Source organism: Ostrinia furnacalis, unplaced genomic scaffold (assembly GCF_004193835.3).
Source record: "Ostrinia furnacalis isolate ACB-3 unplaced genomic scaffold, ASM419383v2 OfSCF7367, whole genome shotgun sequence".
Classification (NCBI taxonomy): domain Eukaryota; kingdom Metazoa; phylum Arthropoda; class Insecta; order Lepidoptera; family Crambidae; genus Ostrinia; species Ostrinia furnacalis.
The window spans coordinates 186,293-205,656 of NW_021137606.1; the positions used below are offsets into that span (position 1 = coordinate 186,293).

Genomic DNA, 19,364 nt, shown 5'->3' on the forward strand with positions numbered 1-19,364 from the left:
GTCGATGCTGTGTAACGGGTTATTCTCGTCGATGGATTTGTTGACGGCCGAGAAGCGTTGACCCCGAGGCGAAGGCGAAACGACTGCGAACTAGACTGTCCGCTAAACTGCAGCACGCCCCAAACGTACACTTTGGCCCGTGTGAAATGACACTCATATATTATGGCTCTACATTCTGAATTAAATCTGTGATTAGCCCAATATTGAAATTCAACCAATCGTAGGCCTGAATAAATCTATGTTTGAGATTGAATCGAGTTTTGAGCTTTATCATTATCAAATTCTTTGGGTTTTCAATACAGGAGCACGACCCTCCCTAAATTTTTATTGGACGCACATAGAGTAATTGGCCTACACGGTACACCACCCATCCTGGTTAGACGGGTTGGGTATTAAGCCTAGTTTAATGATATGAGACTAGTTTGACCTGCTCTGTAAGTTTACAAGTGGTTTCTACAAATAAATAATAGAGCGATTGTGATTGTCAACTTCTTGCTGGTCTGTCAGCTGACGGATGACGCAAAAAGGGAGAGCTTTTAAGAGTAGGCCTTCCTTTGATCTTTCAACCTCAAAGATGTTGTTGGTTGCATTTGTAAACATTCATATTAATTAAGACGACATCATGAGTTATCATCGTTAATAAGTAATGTAGGTAACGTCACCTGTTGCCCTCATCAGTCAAAACAGTGGAAACAACAAAATTGTTTTTGAAGAGTCTCCATCTTGACTAAGGTGTAGGGTTTGTTTAAAAGGCTTATAGAGTAAGAAGCTGTAGAGCCAACATGAGATTTGATAACTTTTAACATTTGGAGCCATTGTGGTTGCGTATTGACAACATTTTACAATTTTAATGTAAGTTTAGTGGGATCTCTATTACCTATTATAATCTTTTTTAAATTAAGTTAATATTTTAAGTGCTAAAAACAGTATTATTTATCCGGGAAAATCATGATGTTTTGATTAAAAACAAGAATCGTGTAACTTAACCCACTAACTATGAACAATGCCAAGACGAGCATCTTCTATTATGCGTCTAATTATCAATCCATGATCAATCAATTACTTTAATGAAACTTTCCTTGAATTTTATTATTACAATTTATCTTAACAATAAAAACCGCCTCATAAGATTTATTGACTTACCTAACACGCACAGCNTGCGCAGCTAGCTGCACCAGCTACTCCCACATTATGTCACTTCTAAGGTTAAGAAAAGAAATATGTCAGTAGTTAAGATCAAAGATTGAATTACGTTCAATAACAACAGGGTTGACAAACATACAAAATCTTAAAAGAATTCTGAAAATTTTCAGAAACTGATCTTCAAAGGCTAGATGGTATTTTCACAATCACAACTTCATAGAACTATTTTTTGTTTTCTTTTTCAATACAATCTTTACATTCCGTACCTACTAATTACTAAACATACGACTATTAACACCTGTTAAGTTCACAATAAAACTTAACTCTACCTAGAATAACTCAATAAGAAGTAACTTAGATATTACGGTTACATTAAATTGGTAACGCATTAAACAATTTTTGAATCGTGCATGTTTAACCTGAAACTATTGACGTTATAGATTTGAAAAGCACAACGTAACCCATACAAAAAGTACAACGTCCCAGTTGTGGGTGACATAACAAATTAATGCCAGACCTTGTGACCCGAATGCGATACTATAGAGCGTGGCCTGAAAACCTACGTGACGACGCATTATTATAGCATTATCATTACTTTAAAGGATTGCTTTACCATTTGGTAACTCGCCTACACTTTATGCCTAGAGGCAGCATAAGTAGGTATAGATGTTACAGAAAATGTATGAATTCTAGGAATTGTATACTATTCCTAGGAAATGTATACAATTCCGAAGCTATTTAGGAAATGTATAAAATATTGCTTCAGATAATTTTTAATACGCACATATCCTAGGACATGTATACTTTTCCTAGGAATTTTATAGAATTCCAATATTGTATTAGGAAATGTATGAAACTAAGCGGCACACGCGCGGTCGTGTGATCGGGTGCCCCTCAGTACGCCTAAAATTTCATTTAGCCAAACCACATTGGCCGATAGGTACTTTTAACTCACAATTATTATTGTTTAGCCTGAAAGTGGTTTTCGCACTTTTATACTTTGGCTGAAAAAAAAATTTGCCTATTGGCATACCTTTCTTTCGGTATTACGCTGAAGTATTGGAAAACCCTAATTTTAACATCTCTTTTATTAAACTATTATTGGCATGAAGGTTTTAGTACTCCTGTAGCTCGATAACAAAGTCTCGGTTAGGTTAGGTTAGACTTGCGACCTTACACATACACAGCGGCCGCGGCGCGGTAGCGCCATTTAAGTTTCGGAGAAAAAAAGAAATCTTAATTACATTTCCGATTGCTGTTTAGGAAATGTATAAATTTCCTAGGAAATGTGTCTAATATAATTTACATCACACATTTCCGGGTGATTTTAGGACTTGTACACAAATCCTAGGAATTGTATACAATGACGGATTTCATACATTTCCTGTAACATAGACAATAAATTAAAATTATAAGCTTTAAGATTACCTATTATAACTTTTAAAGTTGTCTAATTAAGCAACTCAAATTGTCCTTAGGAAAGCTTAACGTCATTAGAAATATTAGATTTTTACACAAGCTGTTGGTAGTTTAATCCTGAAATGTACGCGACATGTTTTGCGATACATTATTATTCTTGGTGGCTGCTCCTAAAGCAGGGCTCATAAATACGTGGACCTATGTTTATGCACCTCGTAATTTACAGGAATTAGATCTGAATTTATTGGTCGTTAAATATTTCGAATGTAAGCCTACATAATTTCAGTTTCGTGATTACATGTCGGTTATAGATCTATATTTGAGATATTTCGATAGTTTTGAGGGCAGTCGGTGTATTTGGGTTAAAATGTTTGATTGCTGGTGCCACGCGTGCGTAAATACAGATTTAAACTGAATTGGGTTAAGTGTAGAAATGTATTGTAGGGCGTAACAATAAAGTGTTACTAAATCGTTTAAGTACTAAAATATTATAACCGTTTGTAAGTTCTGATCGTATAATTTCTGTATACAGCAGGAGTAAAACGTTACTAAGACATTTAGTCCAGATATAAAAAAGGTAAACCGTTTTAATGGATACCGCTCGCTACTCAACTGTTCTCAGACTTCTCAGTAGTTGATTGTTTGTGTCGAGTCAGTCCCTGCCTCCCACGGCTGATGTATTTGTTTTACTCGTGAACTCTCGCCAACGTTTCTAAGAAACTTAGATGCATATTTTGCTGACACCAGATTTATTTATATCGTTACACTTTGTAACGCTTCGAATGGTAATCCAGCAGCCTCCGTTCACAATAATATGTTCCGTCGGGTGAAATCTTAATAAACTGCGAAATAACCGAATAAATCAAATTTCTCTTGCCGTCGGATTAACAGTTTCATCGTGTTTTTTTGCGCAATTATATTTTGTATCCAATTGATCGCTGTTGCACATCCGTGATCACTGGAATTTCGTGACGCAATAATTGTCAATATCATATTTCAGTAAATCATTAAACTTCTCCGTAGTTGTAATAGGCTCAAAACGCAAAAACAACGAGGAAATAAATTAGGGAAATGTTTTAGTGATAATGCTATTCTTCTATAAATAGAATTTAGGCCCAAAGTTACGAAATCACTCTCAAAACTCCGTTCGAAAATTCATTATTGGTCCAATTTCTATATTTGGGTCTGAATTATATTCTTGAAACGGAAGATATTCATACTTAGGTGTCGTTTTATAATACATGCCTAAAATATACAATCTGTATTGAAGTCGACCATCAAGACCAATTGGCGCAGTCCGAATGCGTGCGCTCTCGTTTAGTCATATCTTGCTTTGTTACATAAACTATATCTTATTGAATAACTTTCTTGTCAGTGGGCGTTTGTAAAATGGATGAATGCCGTTTGTGAAATGCGATATTTATGGTAATGATCGCTCTAAGCTTTCCCGCAGACGCACGCAGCCACCCCATCCTCTATTATCTTCTTACGTGAATCGGCGTCTCGTTGCGAAGGATGTTATTGTCACGACGTTCTGTGAGAATCCACGCAAGAGAGAAGATAGTAATTGTTTACAAACAAAATTGCACTTAGAAGTGTGATATGTTATCTAATGACTCTTTTTTGGTGACTCTATAATTAGCTTAGCTGTTATCTTTAGATAAAAGTAATAGAGCTGTAATATTAGTTAACATCGCTTATTTATCTACGTAATTAGATCATTTGTATGGCAATAACTTGCAAGACAACATGTAAAGCATTCATGGCATTGTTTGCGATATATACTTGTGATGCGAAAGCACAATGTCATTGTTCAAACATGCATATTAACTAGCATAATAGTACAGATTATCCCCCGCGTTGAAAGTGTGACGGCTGCCTTTTCGTGGTTTGTGACCGCAGCCAACCGGTTCCACTGCGAGATAGTTACAGGTGATTCCTAAAGAACAGGTTCTTTCGTATTGTTGAAAATCAACTCGTATGCGGTGAACGAACCGATATTATTTGTTGCTGTTGCTATAAGGACTACTTTTACTTTGCATTGCAGTATTGAGTGAACGCAGATTAAGGTTAATGCAGCTGACAAAAGACTGACATGCAGCGTNAGCAGGGTATATGGAGCTTAACTGGATAATTTCGTATTCTTTGGTAATAACAGACTCGAAGCCTGTTATTTAGTGCTCATTAGAAAGGCCATCTAGCACTTACAGTGTTAACAACTTCGTGACATGCTATTATTAAACTTTCAGGATAATAAATTTAGCACCTTATTGATTTTCTAGACTCTACATTTTTATACAGTTAAAACTACGTCCCATAGCAATCATGCATAATACCAGATCAATGATGGTTTGGATGGATAAAATTACTTGTATTTCTCACAAAGAAAAGTAATTGCTACCTTCATGCCGTTTTTGCTAACCACACGACACGATCACGCGTGAGGCACTTTACATAGCTGCATTTTCGTCTATACACTTGACACAAAAATCTGCTGTATTTAGATGGCGACTGCGAAAATATGATTTATGTATACTAAATAGAATTAACTTTCAGCTATTCAAAGGATGGGTAGACTGTACAAGTAATTTAGTTGTCACGGTTTTTCATACGTTGCACAACAAAAACCGTGAGACATATTCGCGACATCACGATACGCGCTAATGAAATTTCTAAAAGATTCCACAGTCATATATCATAAATTACTATAGTATGTATAAATGAGTGACTAAAAACATACATAATTTAACTCTTATTATGTATGGAAACTTTTACTCATGTATGAGTAAAAGTATGAAACCTCCAAAGTATGAAAATTTTCTTCAAAATTGATTTGCAAATGAGGTAAAAACTTCATAATAATATTTCTGTTTAATGATTTCTTGTTAAGTTTTTCTGCGGATAGGTACTTACTTAAGGCTCTTATAGTAAGGTATATCTTATATTAACTTATCCAAGTTTGGCAAAACGATTTGTTACTATTTCACAAAATACATCGGTGGGTATCAAACCCGTACTCGCGCACGACAAGCTCGCGTAACTAATAGGAACGTGTTACGACTTCATAATTCGAGGTTACGTGACTTTAATAATTATTTTACTTTCGATCGTTCTCAGACTGTTGCAGACTCTATAAGGCATGGGAAAGACTCGACCGTTTGAAACGGAACTCTTCTGTAACCTTTTATAAAAGCTTTTGCTCAAAGTATCCTGCGTTGAATATTTGAGAAAATAACTAAAATTAAACATGTTTCAATGGATTAAGGATTTCCCTTATAATTTTTAATAAAGCTCTTGCGTCATTTCAATCGACAGGTCGTAGAGTCAAAATACTGATAGCTTTTCGCACTTTAGAAATCCCAGTAGAGTCGATGAGTAAATGGGACTTCAATTTCCAGTGACGGCTCGCTTGGCTCGGGTGCCGGATGTATTCTGCGTCCTTACTATGGTCCCGACCTCACCAATAGCCAGCGCCAATAGACTACGGCAATCTTGTAAACAAACTATAAAATCCGCTTAAGTCCTTGATTGAACTTTTTTAGTATTTTCAACATTATTATACTTTGCAGTCAAAGGTAGGCTTACATAAATCATTAGAAATGTAGACTAGACAGTTCAGTGTTAATACTAATGGGCTACATTGAATTGAAAAACTACCAGTATCTACTGACGCGGACAAAGGTACTCCACACACTCACACTAAACCCTGCGCCTCTACTTACACAGCTCTACAAAATACCACTCAATTTTCAACTGTATTCCTTTACCATTAAGGAGATTACTAGAACTTTCGACGCTGATGTAGCTACTACTAAATGGTTTGGCGTACATCCTATCTATTGAAATGGTATTGCGTGTAGGGAAATGGTGAATTTAAATTGTATCATTTGTAGACGAGTGTAGAATAAAAAGACTATTTTGTAGGTAGGTATGCTTGTTACCGTTGACTTACTTCAAAGTTGCTGATTTCCTTAACAAGCGACATAAAATCACTGCTGTCCTAGTAAGAATGTTTAAATTGATTGAACTATTACTAGACTACTGTTATAGTAGTAACATAAATAAAATAAAATATGAGCAAATGCTAGCTGTCTCCCTACTAAACTAAAGAACGATTGAAAAGAAAATACGTATTATATATTTTGTTATTGTTCTTATTCAAGCGACAAGATGAAATGAGAAATAAATATCTTTAATACAATTTATATCAATCTTAAGAAATAATTGACTAAATGTACAATAACTTAACAGTGCAGTGAAATCATTTTCTAGTTCAATTAAAATTTTAATGCGATTTTACTCTGAATGAATTTCTTAGTTTAATAATAATTTGTGTATTAGCGGCACATTTTGGCTATTTATAATGAAAATCATGATCCTTTTGAGGATTTTTCAAAAAGCCTTCTTAATTTGGAAAACTCTATTTCTTATTTTGGACGGTAATCCTGATCCATCAGTCAGGATTAACAAACAGAAGAATACAGAACCATCAACGGACGCTGCAGCTGGCGACGAGCCAACGTCAGACATGTTTTGTTTATTACGAAATTCCGCCAAAACTGTTGCACTAGTCCGACCTCATTTACGCTTTTGAGACACACGCCGTATTTTACTATTAATAGACATAACCGTATTGACACACGGTTAGGAAACTACTATGCTCGCGATTTATACGATGTAACCCTAGAACCTATGAGCCTATGAGCCTACTTTCATACTGGGTCACACACCATAAAAATATTAAGATTAGGATACTTAATACTAACATGGCAACCATTAAAACAAAACAAAATGACAGGTAGTATAAAATTTTTGTGTTAATTAGTCAAGAGTTTCCTTTTTTAAACGTACTTTTTACTTGTATTTTCTAGGAAAATTATTATTCAGTAGCTTCAACTTCAACCATATCGAAGTTGGTAATCGTCTTCAACTTTTAAAACGTTTAGTTTTAAATTAACTCAGATTCTAAAAACGTCATAGCAGGTTCTAGAAAGTCAATGTTAGCATGAACAAACCTTAATAAACGGTAGCAATCTAAAGTTTAAATAGATGAAATTAAAAGGAAATAAAGATAAACTAGTGAAGCCGCATCTACTTCAATCAATAGACATTCATGGCGTTTGGTTGCATAAATCTCTTCGGCACAGATAAATCCCAGCCCACGTTATCGTGAAACCTGATAGACTTTGAATGCTATTACTGAAATGAGAACAGAAAATTTATTTGCTGAAACTCTACAAGTTTAAACCAAAGATGTCCATAAATAAGGGCTGTAAAAGGAACGATCACGCGAATAATACCTTGCCTATACCTATAACCGAACTATTCATGGAATCGAATCCAACGTTGGAACTTTGCATTCCATGGTCGCAGCTGCAGCTATTTTTGAGGCAGTCGACATTTTTATTTCGAAACCCTTTTTGAGATTGAATTGTTCGGATTAGCTGCCAACAAAATATTGTTACAGTTATTTAACATACAATACGATGTAAAGTTTAGCGGCGTGGGTTTTATTACAGCTGAAGTTGTGTCTTGCGTAAAACAAACGCAAGATTACTACTTCATTGATGTAATAAAAAATTTAATGAGAAATTTAATGTAAGTTATGCTCAGGATTTTAGTGATCATAAGAAATGTACGTTGTTATACCAATGCTAAGAACATTAATACTGAGATTATATTTTTTGTATAACGATTCTTTACTTCTTTTGAGAGTCTGATATTAGTGGGTACCAATTTATCTCGCGTTTGTGCGAAGATGCGCATGATTGGGTTTTCTGGCCTATTAACCATCCGACCTAATCATGGATTGATGGATATGATCGCAGAACAGATCTGTACCCATTCAGGTTGTCGGCGGCACAATTCGTGACTCTGAAATAACCGCGCCCGCTTAGGATCGTCGGTTGTATTTCTTTTATGGGTGAGTTGGTTCGTTCGTATCATATCATATCTGTCACACGGTGTAGTTGGATGGGAAGTGAAGCTATAATTTCAAAATCAAGTATGTGTATTGTTGTTTCCCACCGTGGAACATACGTTGAAAGCTATATTACCAGTCCTTGTTTTGCAGTTTCTTCATCCATGGTACGTATTGCGATTGAGAAATAAACATTGGTCTCCCAATCAATGTTTATTTTTACTATACTCTGCATAAAGTACGTTTTCACTCAAATAAATTGTTAGATTTGTATTTACTACGATTTATTTAATTAGCTTACGATTGATTGTATGTCAGCGTGAACATTTTCTTTTAGTCTTTAGCTTGACAAAATACTTAATCGTAAACAGGTTGAAAATAAAAAACGCAAAGCGGTTATTATGTTTAATGGCATCATCCTCCGGCTATTTCTGTCGATTGTATATGCTGAGTAAATAGATAATAATATGACAATGTGACCTTGAAACTTGTGTATTCTGTGTAACTTGAAGTTTTAACGTGCATGTGAGGTAGACGTGTGATTTTCTGCACAAAACAAATAAATTCCTTGAGCGTTTGAGGTTAACGCGTTAGGATTATAAGGCGCCTAATTTATTGTACAGACAAGTAACTCCACATCAAGCTAAGCCTGGTAGTGTCATATTAGTTTTAATAAGAACTATTTTGCAACCGAATAAATTCTGATTTGCTGTCATTGTGTAACGCAAAATGTTTTGATTACTATCAATAGAATGATACTCAGTGTATTGTTATTGTCATAATAAAGCATTACCAGAAGCGTGTGACAACGATTATTGCAGCAATAAAACAATAATAACAACATCAACTAATCAGCTTATGTCATTCGATTAACGATATTTGTTTGAACTCGTTTTATAAGGAAACCAATTAGAGGTAGACTTTCCTTTCGGTCTATTTAACCGTATTGATTTTTGGGGAAACACGAGTACGTGAGAAGTAGTCGCCACACGCAAAGGGTTCTCTGAACAGAAAGTTGTTTTAACAGAAACAGCTGTTGTGTTAACATAGAGTCATGCAATCACTTGTTTTTCGTGAAGAGTTCAGTTCAGTTATTTCGATTACGATATTTTATTCGTTTTATCTACTTAGATCATCACTTTAGATACATATACTAGCTATATTATTGCGTTTTTTACATGTTTGTATAGAACATGATTGCTTCATTCGAATTATTACATACGTGGAGTGCTTTTTTTTGCATGTTTATCAGGTAAATTAGTTATAAATTACGTCGAGTTACCCGTTTCAGAATAAATTTGTTGATATTGATAAAATATACCCAGTATGTGAGTAGGTAGAGTTTGTTTCATATAAAATAGAGACTATGATTGGCTACATCCCGCGTTGTACTGAGATTTATAGACCTATTCTCGCTCGCTACATGGCTAGAATGTGATGTGTATGTGTTTAGCATATAACTAGTTAGTTGATATGGTTAGTTGGCTATAACATTTTGAGCTGATAAGAAAAATAATCACCACCATTTCGATATTTTGATTTAATGAACTCCGATATTATTTTATATCATAATAACACGTATGCGATCTGCTGCGGTAGTTCTAACCGCTCCTTAGTTGAAAGTCTCCGTTTAGCCATTACAAAATCATTAAGGCGATAGCAGTCCATATCATTTAGCGTTACTTCACCGATCAGTCTGGGTGGGGTAGCAAGTTGCATGCAACGTTGTCAGTTTACGTGGTTGCCGGCGCGAGTTAGCAACGCGCTTACTCTGTGACACACGAGTAGGTACATAGTTGCAGCGGTGTTATTCTGCGACAGTGCATTTATACGATACGTGCGTCGTAAATGTTGGTGCATCTACAAATTAAATTTTATGCAAATCGAATGTGTCTGTTCGCGGCATAGTGATAACGATTGCCTACTATGAACACGTTTGCGTGCGGTGTGGTGTTAAAGATAGTTTTATTGTACGTCACTAATGAAATACCCTTTAATATTTATTTATAAGCAGTCGTCACGTCATATTATTGCTTTAGCGGACATGTGGAGTTTACTGACGTTAAGTAATTTGAGGAAGATTTTGCCAATTGAACAGTATGACTATTCATATATTATGTCAATTGGCAATAAATTAGTGCCTACACAATACACAATACACATGTCAACATTCAAGGTGATATTTAGTGCCAGACAAGATACGATTTGTCACTGAATTTCGATAAGGATCTTCGTCCCATTCTTCAACGATAAGTAGTTAATTTCTCAAACGGGAATCGAACTCGCTCGATATAAAGCTTAGATTAGTTTAACCTTATATGTCATTAAAGGATTGTTTTCGAGTATAATTTCGAAAACATGTCATAACATTCGTCCCTCACGTCTCCATATTTTCCGCCCGCATGCGTCCCAAAGCGCGAGTTGCGAAGTTTGCCGCATTGATGCTCCTAAACTCCTAATGCCTTCGCCAGCCATCACGGCGAGGCTAATGTTTCAACACAATGTCTTATTACCCTGACCCTTTCGCCGTCATTACCATCAAATACTTAACAACTGTTTATTCACACATTAAAGTCATAAACAGACCGCGATAAAAAGAGTCATTATATTTCGTTTTATCAAAAAACAAGCATTTACGGTCTGTAGATTCGTCACCACATATATGGTAGCTAATTGAGTATTTATATACTTAAATAAATACATTTGTCTCGCCGCTTTGTTTAAAAAAACACGCATAATATTTGTCCAAAGCTCTCGTGCCAAGATTTTTGTTCCATACTTGGCATCTGCTAGCAATCTAATAAATAACTTCCTCTGATTATATCAGTAACAAACTCGTATCTATAACACAATACAATTCTATGCAGATGTCTTTTATTTGCTAGAAGATAGAGCATTATACATAGGTACACACTTACCCCCTTACTAATAAACCTTACACGCTCGTTGAACAGTGGTTTAAAGTGACGTTTAGTATGGAAATGTCATTTTAAAACAGTGTTCAACAACTGTGTAACTTTTTATTAGTAAGGGGGATAGTCTGTAAATAAAGATACTTTACCCAATTAATGTTGGTATGTGTACATAAACATTATACACACGTAAAAATAATAATAAAGTCAGTGTCTGTCTAGTAATTCAGTTTTCCACACATATTTCAGTACCTCATTTTGCACATTAATCGATGTCGTTATATTCACTAATTATATGCACTGTGGCGAGTGCTAATAAACCTAATTTTCATAACAAAAATGCTATGCAATTTATCATTTTTAAATCACGTCATTTTATACTCCATTGCGTATTAAATAATGTACACTTTCGTTACGCTGTTAGTAAAAAAAACTAGACACGTTTTCTCTTGTCTTAAAGCGATTTTATCAGTTGATAATCAATATATGTAACATGACAAGGTAACCTTCTAATAAATCTGTGATTATACGGTCTCCACTCGGTGAAACTATCGCGTGGCCAGGAGAAAATGTACAAAAAGACGGTTAAATCTAAAAATACCCAGCACACTGTAGCTCTGTGCCATTTAGCGCATAGCCTAAAGTAGTCCTTAAGGACACTACTGTCTTTCAATTATTTAACCCTGAAAGCAATGCCCGCAAAAATAGATACAAACCTGGTAACATTTGCTGCGTTTCGAATGACTAATACGGACTATTAGAGCTAAAGTTAGACTTCTGGGCATAATGCGCGCGCGTTCAACTTAGAACACATCTGTCTTAATTAATTTCAAGTCAAACAAAAGTCGTAATACTTACTTGGATTGTTTTTGGAAACCACTATTATTTTCCGTAGCTAACGAGTTATTAGATTGTTTACAATACAAGCGAATAAAAGTTAAATCTTCTCTAGAATTGTATTATTACCTGTAACCCTCTTTTTACGAAAATGGCTGATCTTAAAAAATGTGTGACACTTCCTCGAATAGTATCCTGAAAACAACACCAAAAGTAAGCGGCTTCAGACCAAACGTCTCGTAGTATCGGCTATAAATATCTCACAGTTAAAAAATCATCGGGGTAATGACTTGAAATCACGGCGACGTTTTAGTTAATTTGGTAAATTATGTTTGAACTGACACGGCTAAATTGGGCTCAATTAGCTCGGAGTTAATTTTGAAATTGTCTAATATTAGTGTTGTTAGGTGTTAGGAATACTTATCCTTAAATAATAAAATAGAGTATGTAGGTTGGTTCATTGCACTTAATGTAACGAATTGGAAATAAGTTACATAAGATGAAGTAAATAAGTTTTTCCTGCGAATAAATACGTCAGCAAAACTTAACAGACTATATTATTTTTATTTTTCTTTTTAATTAGAAAATATTATGACGCTTTAATATGTTCATCTCCTGTAGGAAATTAACGGAGCGGTTTTCCATTTCCGTGGAGTCTGAATTAAGACTAGTGGGTTCTCCGTTATGACAGTGTTTTAAAGTCTATATTTTTACTCAGCTTTATCTCCGTCTATCTAGTTTTATCTCTATTTAGCTTTATCTAAGCCTAACAGCCGGAGTCGAATCACTTTAAAACTTATTTGTGTTCGTAAATACTGAAATAATACATAGCGAGCAAATCAAAATATTTTTGGAAAGTTAATGACATCTAAACAATAATTTCAGACAGGTCTCATATTTTTGACATCGGCGGTGGTTTGAAAGTACACCATCACTTAAAAGAATTTGACGTAGAGTCATTTTCACATCTGTCGCTGACTAAATGCTTTTAGAATACAAAATACTTTGTGTAATAATGTAACGTTGAATGACAAATGACAATGTTAAGGAGCTCTCAGAAAAGATCCTTTTTAAACACACAGTAATGTGTGAAATTACCATTTCGTGTGGAGCCCCGAGATTTCTCCGTCAAAGTTTGAACTGATGTTAGGGAGAGGTGAAATGGTTAAAACGGGAGTTCTTCTTATGCTGGAAGATCCGCAGTGACTCGCTTACAGAAATAGACTAAAGCATTGCAATAATTATATCAGCGAATGGGCTTTGTTGTCCAGCGTATAGGGTAACGTAGGGTGTAATTTTATACTGAGATCAGAGAAGTAATAAGTTAAAATGATTATATTAAGTACACAATATTTACAATATCAACTGAATAAGAACACTCTTTAATCATATTATAGCAGTGATTAATGAAAGTTATCTTAAATTATGACACCACAAATATCACTAACAATTTATTGCGAGACAAAATGAGTGGCAATTTATAATATTAATTGTATTTCTATTAACTAGCGCACGCATGCAAGCATCCAGATGTAGATGAAATCTGCCGTTTCAGTGATGTGACATTCAAGTGATATTTCTAATAGACATTAATGAGATGACGCAGTTCCTAAGAGTGCCTGTTCGTGAGCGTGAATACGGAAACATAGTATAATGCCTTGAATATTGATGAAGAAGCCGAATATGGGGGCTCACGGGTCAAAAGAAAAGTTGTACAGGAGCAGCTCCGAGAAATATCCGTCCAAGCTACCGGTTCCTAGCGACAAAAAGTATAAAATAGCGGTAAATCGAGAAAGGTTCGGGTCTTTTGGTGCCAGAGGTGAGTGATATCTAAATAGCGTTAAGTTATAAAACCGACTGAATATTTTATGTGAAAACTTTGGCGTTGCTTGACCTTTGAGATGTATGGAGTTTGAAGTTCATGTACCGGCAAACCGGCTATTGACCGTTTCCTATAACTTAATGATTCAGCACTAACCTTAAGAAATGCGTCACCTTGAGTTCAGTGCTGGTAAAATATTTGGCTTTTGTCGGCGTAAGTAAGTAGTTCAATGACCGTAGACTTCGTCAATAAATAGAAAAACGAAACAAATCATCAGCATGACAGCTAACTAATTGGTGAAGTGGCGATTCAGCACGTGTAAGAGAATATTCATAAGTCAATTTGTTGTAGAAAATATGAACGACCAAAGTAAAATGAAAACAATTGAAAGTGTTATTATTACAATGCAAAAGTTAATTTAGTGATTACGATATTAAAACAGTTTCACAATCCTAATCCATTTTACAAAGCCTTGCAATTTACGATCCAACATTATGTCACTAAGTCACTATAGTGGAGGAGGCTCATAGTCCAGCAGTGGACTGTAAAGGGCTGTTGATGATGATTATGTCACTAAGTGTAGGTAAAGTGTCAATTTTCGATAGATTCGATAACAATAAGTGTTTCTCACTGAATGTGAAAAACAAGAAAAAGATTGGAGCGTATCGATTAAATAATCTAGAGCAACAAAAGATTAATGTCAAATAATAAAAGTTTTGTTTGTTGCATATTTTTGCAGTTTGTAAAACTTGCTATTTTGCGCGGTTGGTTTTAATTTTTTAAACTTTCCATTTCGCCTGTAAGTTTGGGACTCTACATTCTCATTTTGTTCAATTAGTAAAAAAAATACGGCTGCTATAACATTTTAACAGAACTCAAAAACCGCCAGTAAGTGTGAAGTGACGTAGACGTGTGATTATAAACCTCATCACTTACCTTCTGGTTGGAAAACTTACAAATGCAAATCCTATTCTTCACGTGTTCATCACCCGATGGAGTATGAAAATAATTTACCACTTAGGCACATTATTTTAGTAGAGATACATTATTTTTGCTGTATGTATTTATCTCTTCTTTTTTGGTTACGTAGACAAAATACTACAAGCATTTATCTACTTACTATGAGTAAGTAAAAGGAGCGATTTTGAAAAATTAAGCATCATGTCTTGTTGACTGTACAGGTAAATTATCTTGACGAGAAACGAACGAGATAGCTAAAGAATTATACATATAAAGTTTAAAGCAAGGGTAACGATAGAGATAGAATAAATGGCCTGACGATTTGCCAAAATCATTTTCAACTTCAGTTTAATTCGTGTCATTCTCACAGCTTGTTTAAAACAAAAACCATTAACATATTATAATGTTTTGTGGAACAAGTTTACTCACAAGCGATATAGTGAAGGGGAGGGACCAGATTTCATGGACGATCTATAAGTGGCACGAAAGAAATAAATAAAAGAAGTCATCAAAGTGTGGATTGTGAAAGAATCTAAAGTTTACTTTATCTACAAAATACCCACTTAGTTTTAAGTTATTTTCATCCTATGCAGTCTACATACACACCAAAAACACCGACCCACCGACAAGAGTCGTCGACTTTTGTTTGATATGTTCAAATGTCATCAAAAGTATTAGTTGTAGACACAATTCTTTTAAAATAAATTCGCCAAGACACCAAGACTTGCTGTCGGCGGGCTGGTGTGTAGAGTCCTTAAATGAGTGTTTTCCATTCTTCATTCACTTACCTTAGTCCTTTCTGTTTTTCCAGGGAACGGCAAAAAGCGGGACGCTGTCCCGACGCCGACGACCCCTGCGCGCCCCCCCGCCACCCCGCCGCAACCCCCGCCTGTACAGGGTGAGTCATACACTTGGTATATTTACATATGAAAGCACATCAAGCTAATCATTGTGGCACCTTATGGGGCTGTGATAAGTGCTGTTTTGTAACAAAAATATTCACAAACATTACTATGAGGTCTCACAGTGTTCGTGGACGTACAGGGTCACACACGAATCACAGAGCTCTATTCAACGCTGTGCGTTCTATTTGCTGCTTCACTTAAGCAAGTATACTGGCGTAAGTGTTGTCGACTGTAAATATGTTTTGCAAGGTTACCTTAGTCGGGAAACTCCGGTTTGGTTCAGGTTCCTTAAGTTCCATGTATGACGTAATATTACTCATTTTCACGGAATGACTTTGAAGTGAGTAGTTCGTATGGGTGGTGTGGGTAATGGTGTATATCACAAATAACAGTACTTAGGTATTAATTACTTTTAAGATAAGTTAGGTTTTTCAATCGAATATTTACAATATAATATCTCATCATTTATTATATTTGGGGACTACTAGTAAGCTGTATATTGTAATCTTTGGTAATAAAGGTTTTATTATTATTATTATTATTATTATCAAGTATAGGTATCTTTAGAATATTACGAAACTTTTTTCGATCAATCATTAGCGTTAGCTATTGGACGTGAACACTGGCATTATAATAAATATTTAATTATATCGTAAGATACAACTGTTATGTATGTACCTATTTAACTATAATATACGCATTGTAAAATAAATAAAACTGATTTAAGTGAAAACTAAAAATAAAATGGTTACGACTACGAGTAAGACAGGCTCTTTAGATAAAACTAATTATTATAAGATATAATGTAGGTATTTTATCATAATTTAAGTAAATTACAATACATAACACTCATGGATAACTTATGTTAAGTAGAGCTCCAGTTTTAAAATTAAAAACAGTAAAAAGTTTCACAGATCGAAGCGATTTCGAAATTACAACTGTCACGTGTAACTTTGTCTAGGGGGGCTGGTGAGAATTCGAATTGTCAAAGAGGAAGGAAATTGGCGCTTGAATGGAGGTTACATAGTTAAATGGCCATTAGACCACAGATTAGACGCACACAGCCTACGCGGTGGAGCGAATAAGTGGTTACACACAACGGCATCGAGCTTAACTTTATGTAGTTGTAATAGATTATATTTTGCCGTAAAATTGTATAGTCTGACTGATGTGCTGCCGACTGTGCCTATCTAATAGCGTTTTGATTGATTCGCTGTCGAGCTCTTATGCAATTACTTACCTCCGTTCTGTTTGCCATTAATAAAAACACGATATGTCGGTGCTGTTACGATGTTAAGCAAAGAAAATAATTAGACTTAACTAAAAAGTTATTAGCACTTAATGCTTCCTAATTAGCGATTCAGTTTCAGTTCAATGAGCACGATATGTGCTATTACAGAGATAACAAGAACTTTGAGGTTTAAAGTTATAATTTCCGTGTAAAAAGCGACAGATTTCGCTGGGAGCTGACTTTGTTTTCTTATTGTCATGTTTAAAAACAAATTAATCGTAATAGAGTGTTGTTTAACTTTTCTTAAACAATGTTCTATAGAAAACTGGTCGTATATTATCTACTTATCATGTCAATGCAAAATTACAAATAAGTAGGTAATTTATTTTGGTAAAGTCGACATTATGATGAGAATTTATTTTTTTATCTTTAAATTAATAATATTCTGGTTCGTTGATGTCCTTTACTTAATTATTAGACATACGAATAACTATACTTACTAAATTTTGATTCATAACGAGAATATTAAGATGTATCTCAGCTTAATATGTGTTAAAACAACATAAAAATTATTCACGAACTTTGTTCTTAAAAGTGAGACTGCAACTGTTTTTTCGATCTTTCAATTAATTTACTACTTTTCACGACTAACTCCTTCATTTAATGGCATAAAAGTAAGAAGGAAGTGATTACTGTTATAAATAGGCATACAATTACAATCAAATTAGTTACGTAGTCAAATTGAACCTTACTATTTGGGTATCCAGCTGAGCACATCATTATGAAGGAGCCCAATAAAAACTAGCCTCAAGCGTTTACTATTTCATAATGTTATTGCGCAAGTCTAGTCTAACATATAGACAATAGCGCCTGCGCAAAGTTGTCCTTTGAAAAGTGTGTCAACGCAACTGGTCCGATCACAGCGTGCCATAGTGCTCAATGAAATTTGAATACTACGTTCTCTATCTATGGATAAGTGCGAAGTTTCAATGGCAAACACAATTAATATTTACGCTTACTGCCATGTTTGTTTGGCATTGGTGAGATATTACGTATTTTAACGCCTAAGCTCTAAGCTCTACAATCGGGTTCGTAGCAAGAATTTGTTTATAGTTAGTAAGCATGTATACAAACAATACGATCTGAGTGATATTACATAAATAGACAGATTTGTTGCAAAATGTGCGACAGTGATTAATTTGTTGTGCCGTTTTCTTTAACTACAATAATATTATTGTGTTACATTAGTCTCAACAAAATAGTGTTTTATTATCTTCACAAAACTTTTAAACGTACTGAAAATAACGGAATGGTGTTTTGTGTTATAAAGAAACATTAAAATAAAGGAGAAATAAGTATACAATATAAATAAAATCTATTTTATTTTTTTGCAGCTAAGAAAAATGGCGTTGTCCAAAAGCTATCCTCGTCGCCAGTCACAGTGCGCGCGCGCACATCCCTCGCCCCGCCCCCCTCCCCGCGGAAGCCTCCGCCGCATAGGGTGCCCGCGCAGAGGCCTACCACCTTGCCAACTACTAAAGGTAAGAATAAGAATTACTTTGTTGCGGTAAAAAATATCTAATGGACAAGTTTCGTGATGTTGAAGACATTAAATTTCACTGAATGGGATTAAAATATAGACTAAAACTAANAAAACATTAGATTTCACTGAACGGGATTAAAATATAGACCAAAACTAAAAAGCCGGTGAAGTTATTTTTGAAATCCATCATGAAATGGCTGAGAAATTAATTATTTAAATTACCTCCATATTTTCGCGGGGAACTTAAAAATAGGCGGTGCCGTGATGTCAGGCCACGTTCAAGTTTCAATCACAATGCTTGCTAACGCATTGTCGAGAATGACACTATAATGTCAGTCTTCTTTTTCTTCTTAAATATGTGGGTCTAGACAAAGTGCAAATTATAATCGCAAACCAGTCGAAAAGTGGTCGAAAAGCCCCTTTTTTGTATGGAGTTTTGACAGATTCGATTTTCGATTCGATCAAAAAGTGCGTTTTGTCTAGGGGGGATGGTCAGGTCTTGGATATGTCAAAAAAGGTTACACAATTTTACTAAGAATCTTGAGTGACCCTGGCTGAAAAATTAAAAACTACTAGAAAAAAAAAAACATTGGATCTGTCAACAGCACAGCCCTCCTAGACAAAACGCACTTTTTGATCGAATCGAAAATCGAATCCGTCAAAACTCCATAA

General features: G+C 35.0%; 1 protein-coding gene across 4 annotated transcripts in view; it reads left to right on the top strand.

Moving 5' to 3' along the window:
- The window catches only part of toc (toucan), an 89,752-nt gene that overhangs the window by 22,115 nt on the left and 48,273 nt on the right, over nucleotides 1-19,364 (top strand). For 3 of the 4 annotated variants that reach the window (XM_028320368.1, XM_028320369.1, XM_028320371.1), the window contains exons 4-5: nucleotides 15,825-15,911; nucleotides 18,544-18,690. In XM_028320368.1, the coding sequence (XP_028176169.1) occupies nucleotides 15,825-15,911; nucleotides 18,544-18,690 (234 nt within the window). The remainder of the gene's footprint in view (nucleotides 1-15,824; nucleotides 15,912-18,543; nucleotides 18,691-19,364) is intronic. The other variant, XM_028320370.1, reaches the window with a different exon arrangement.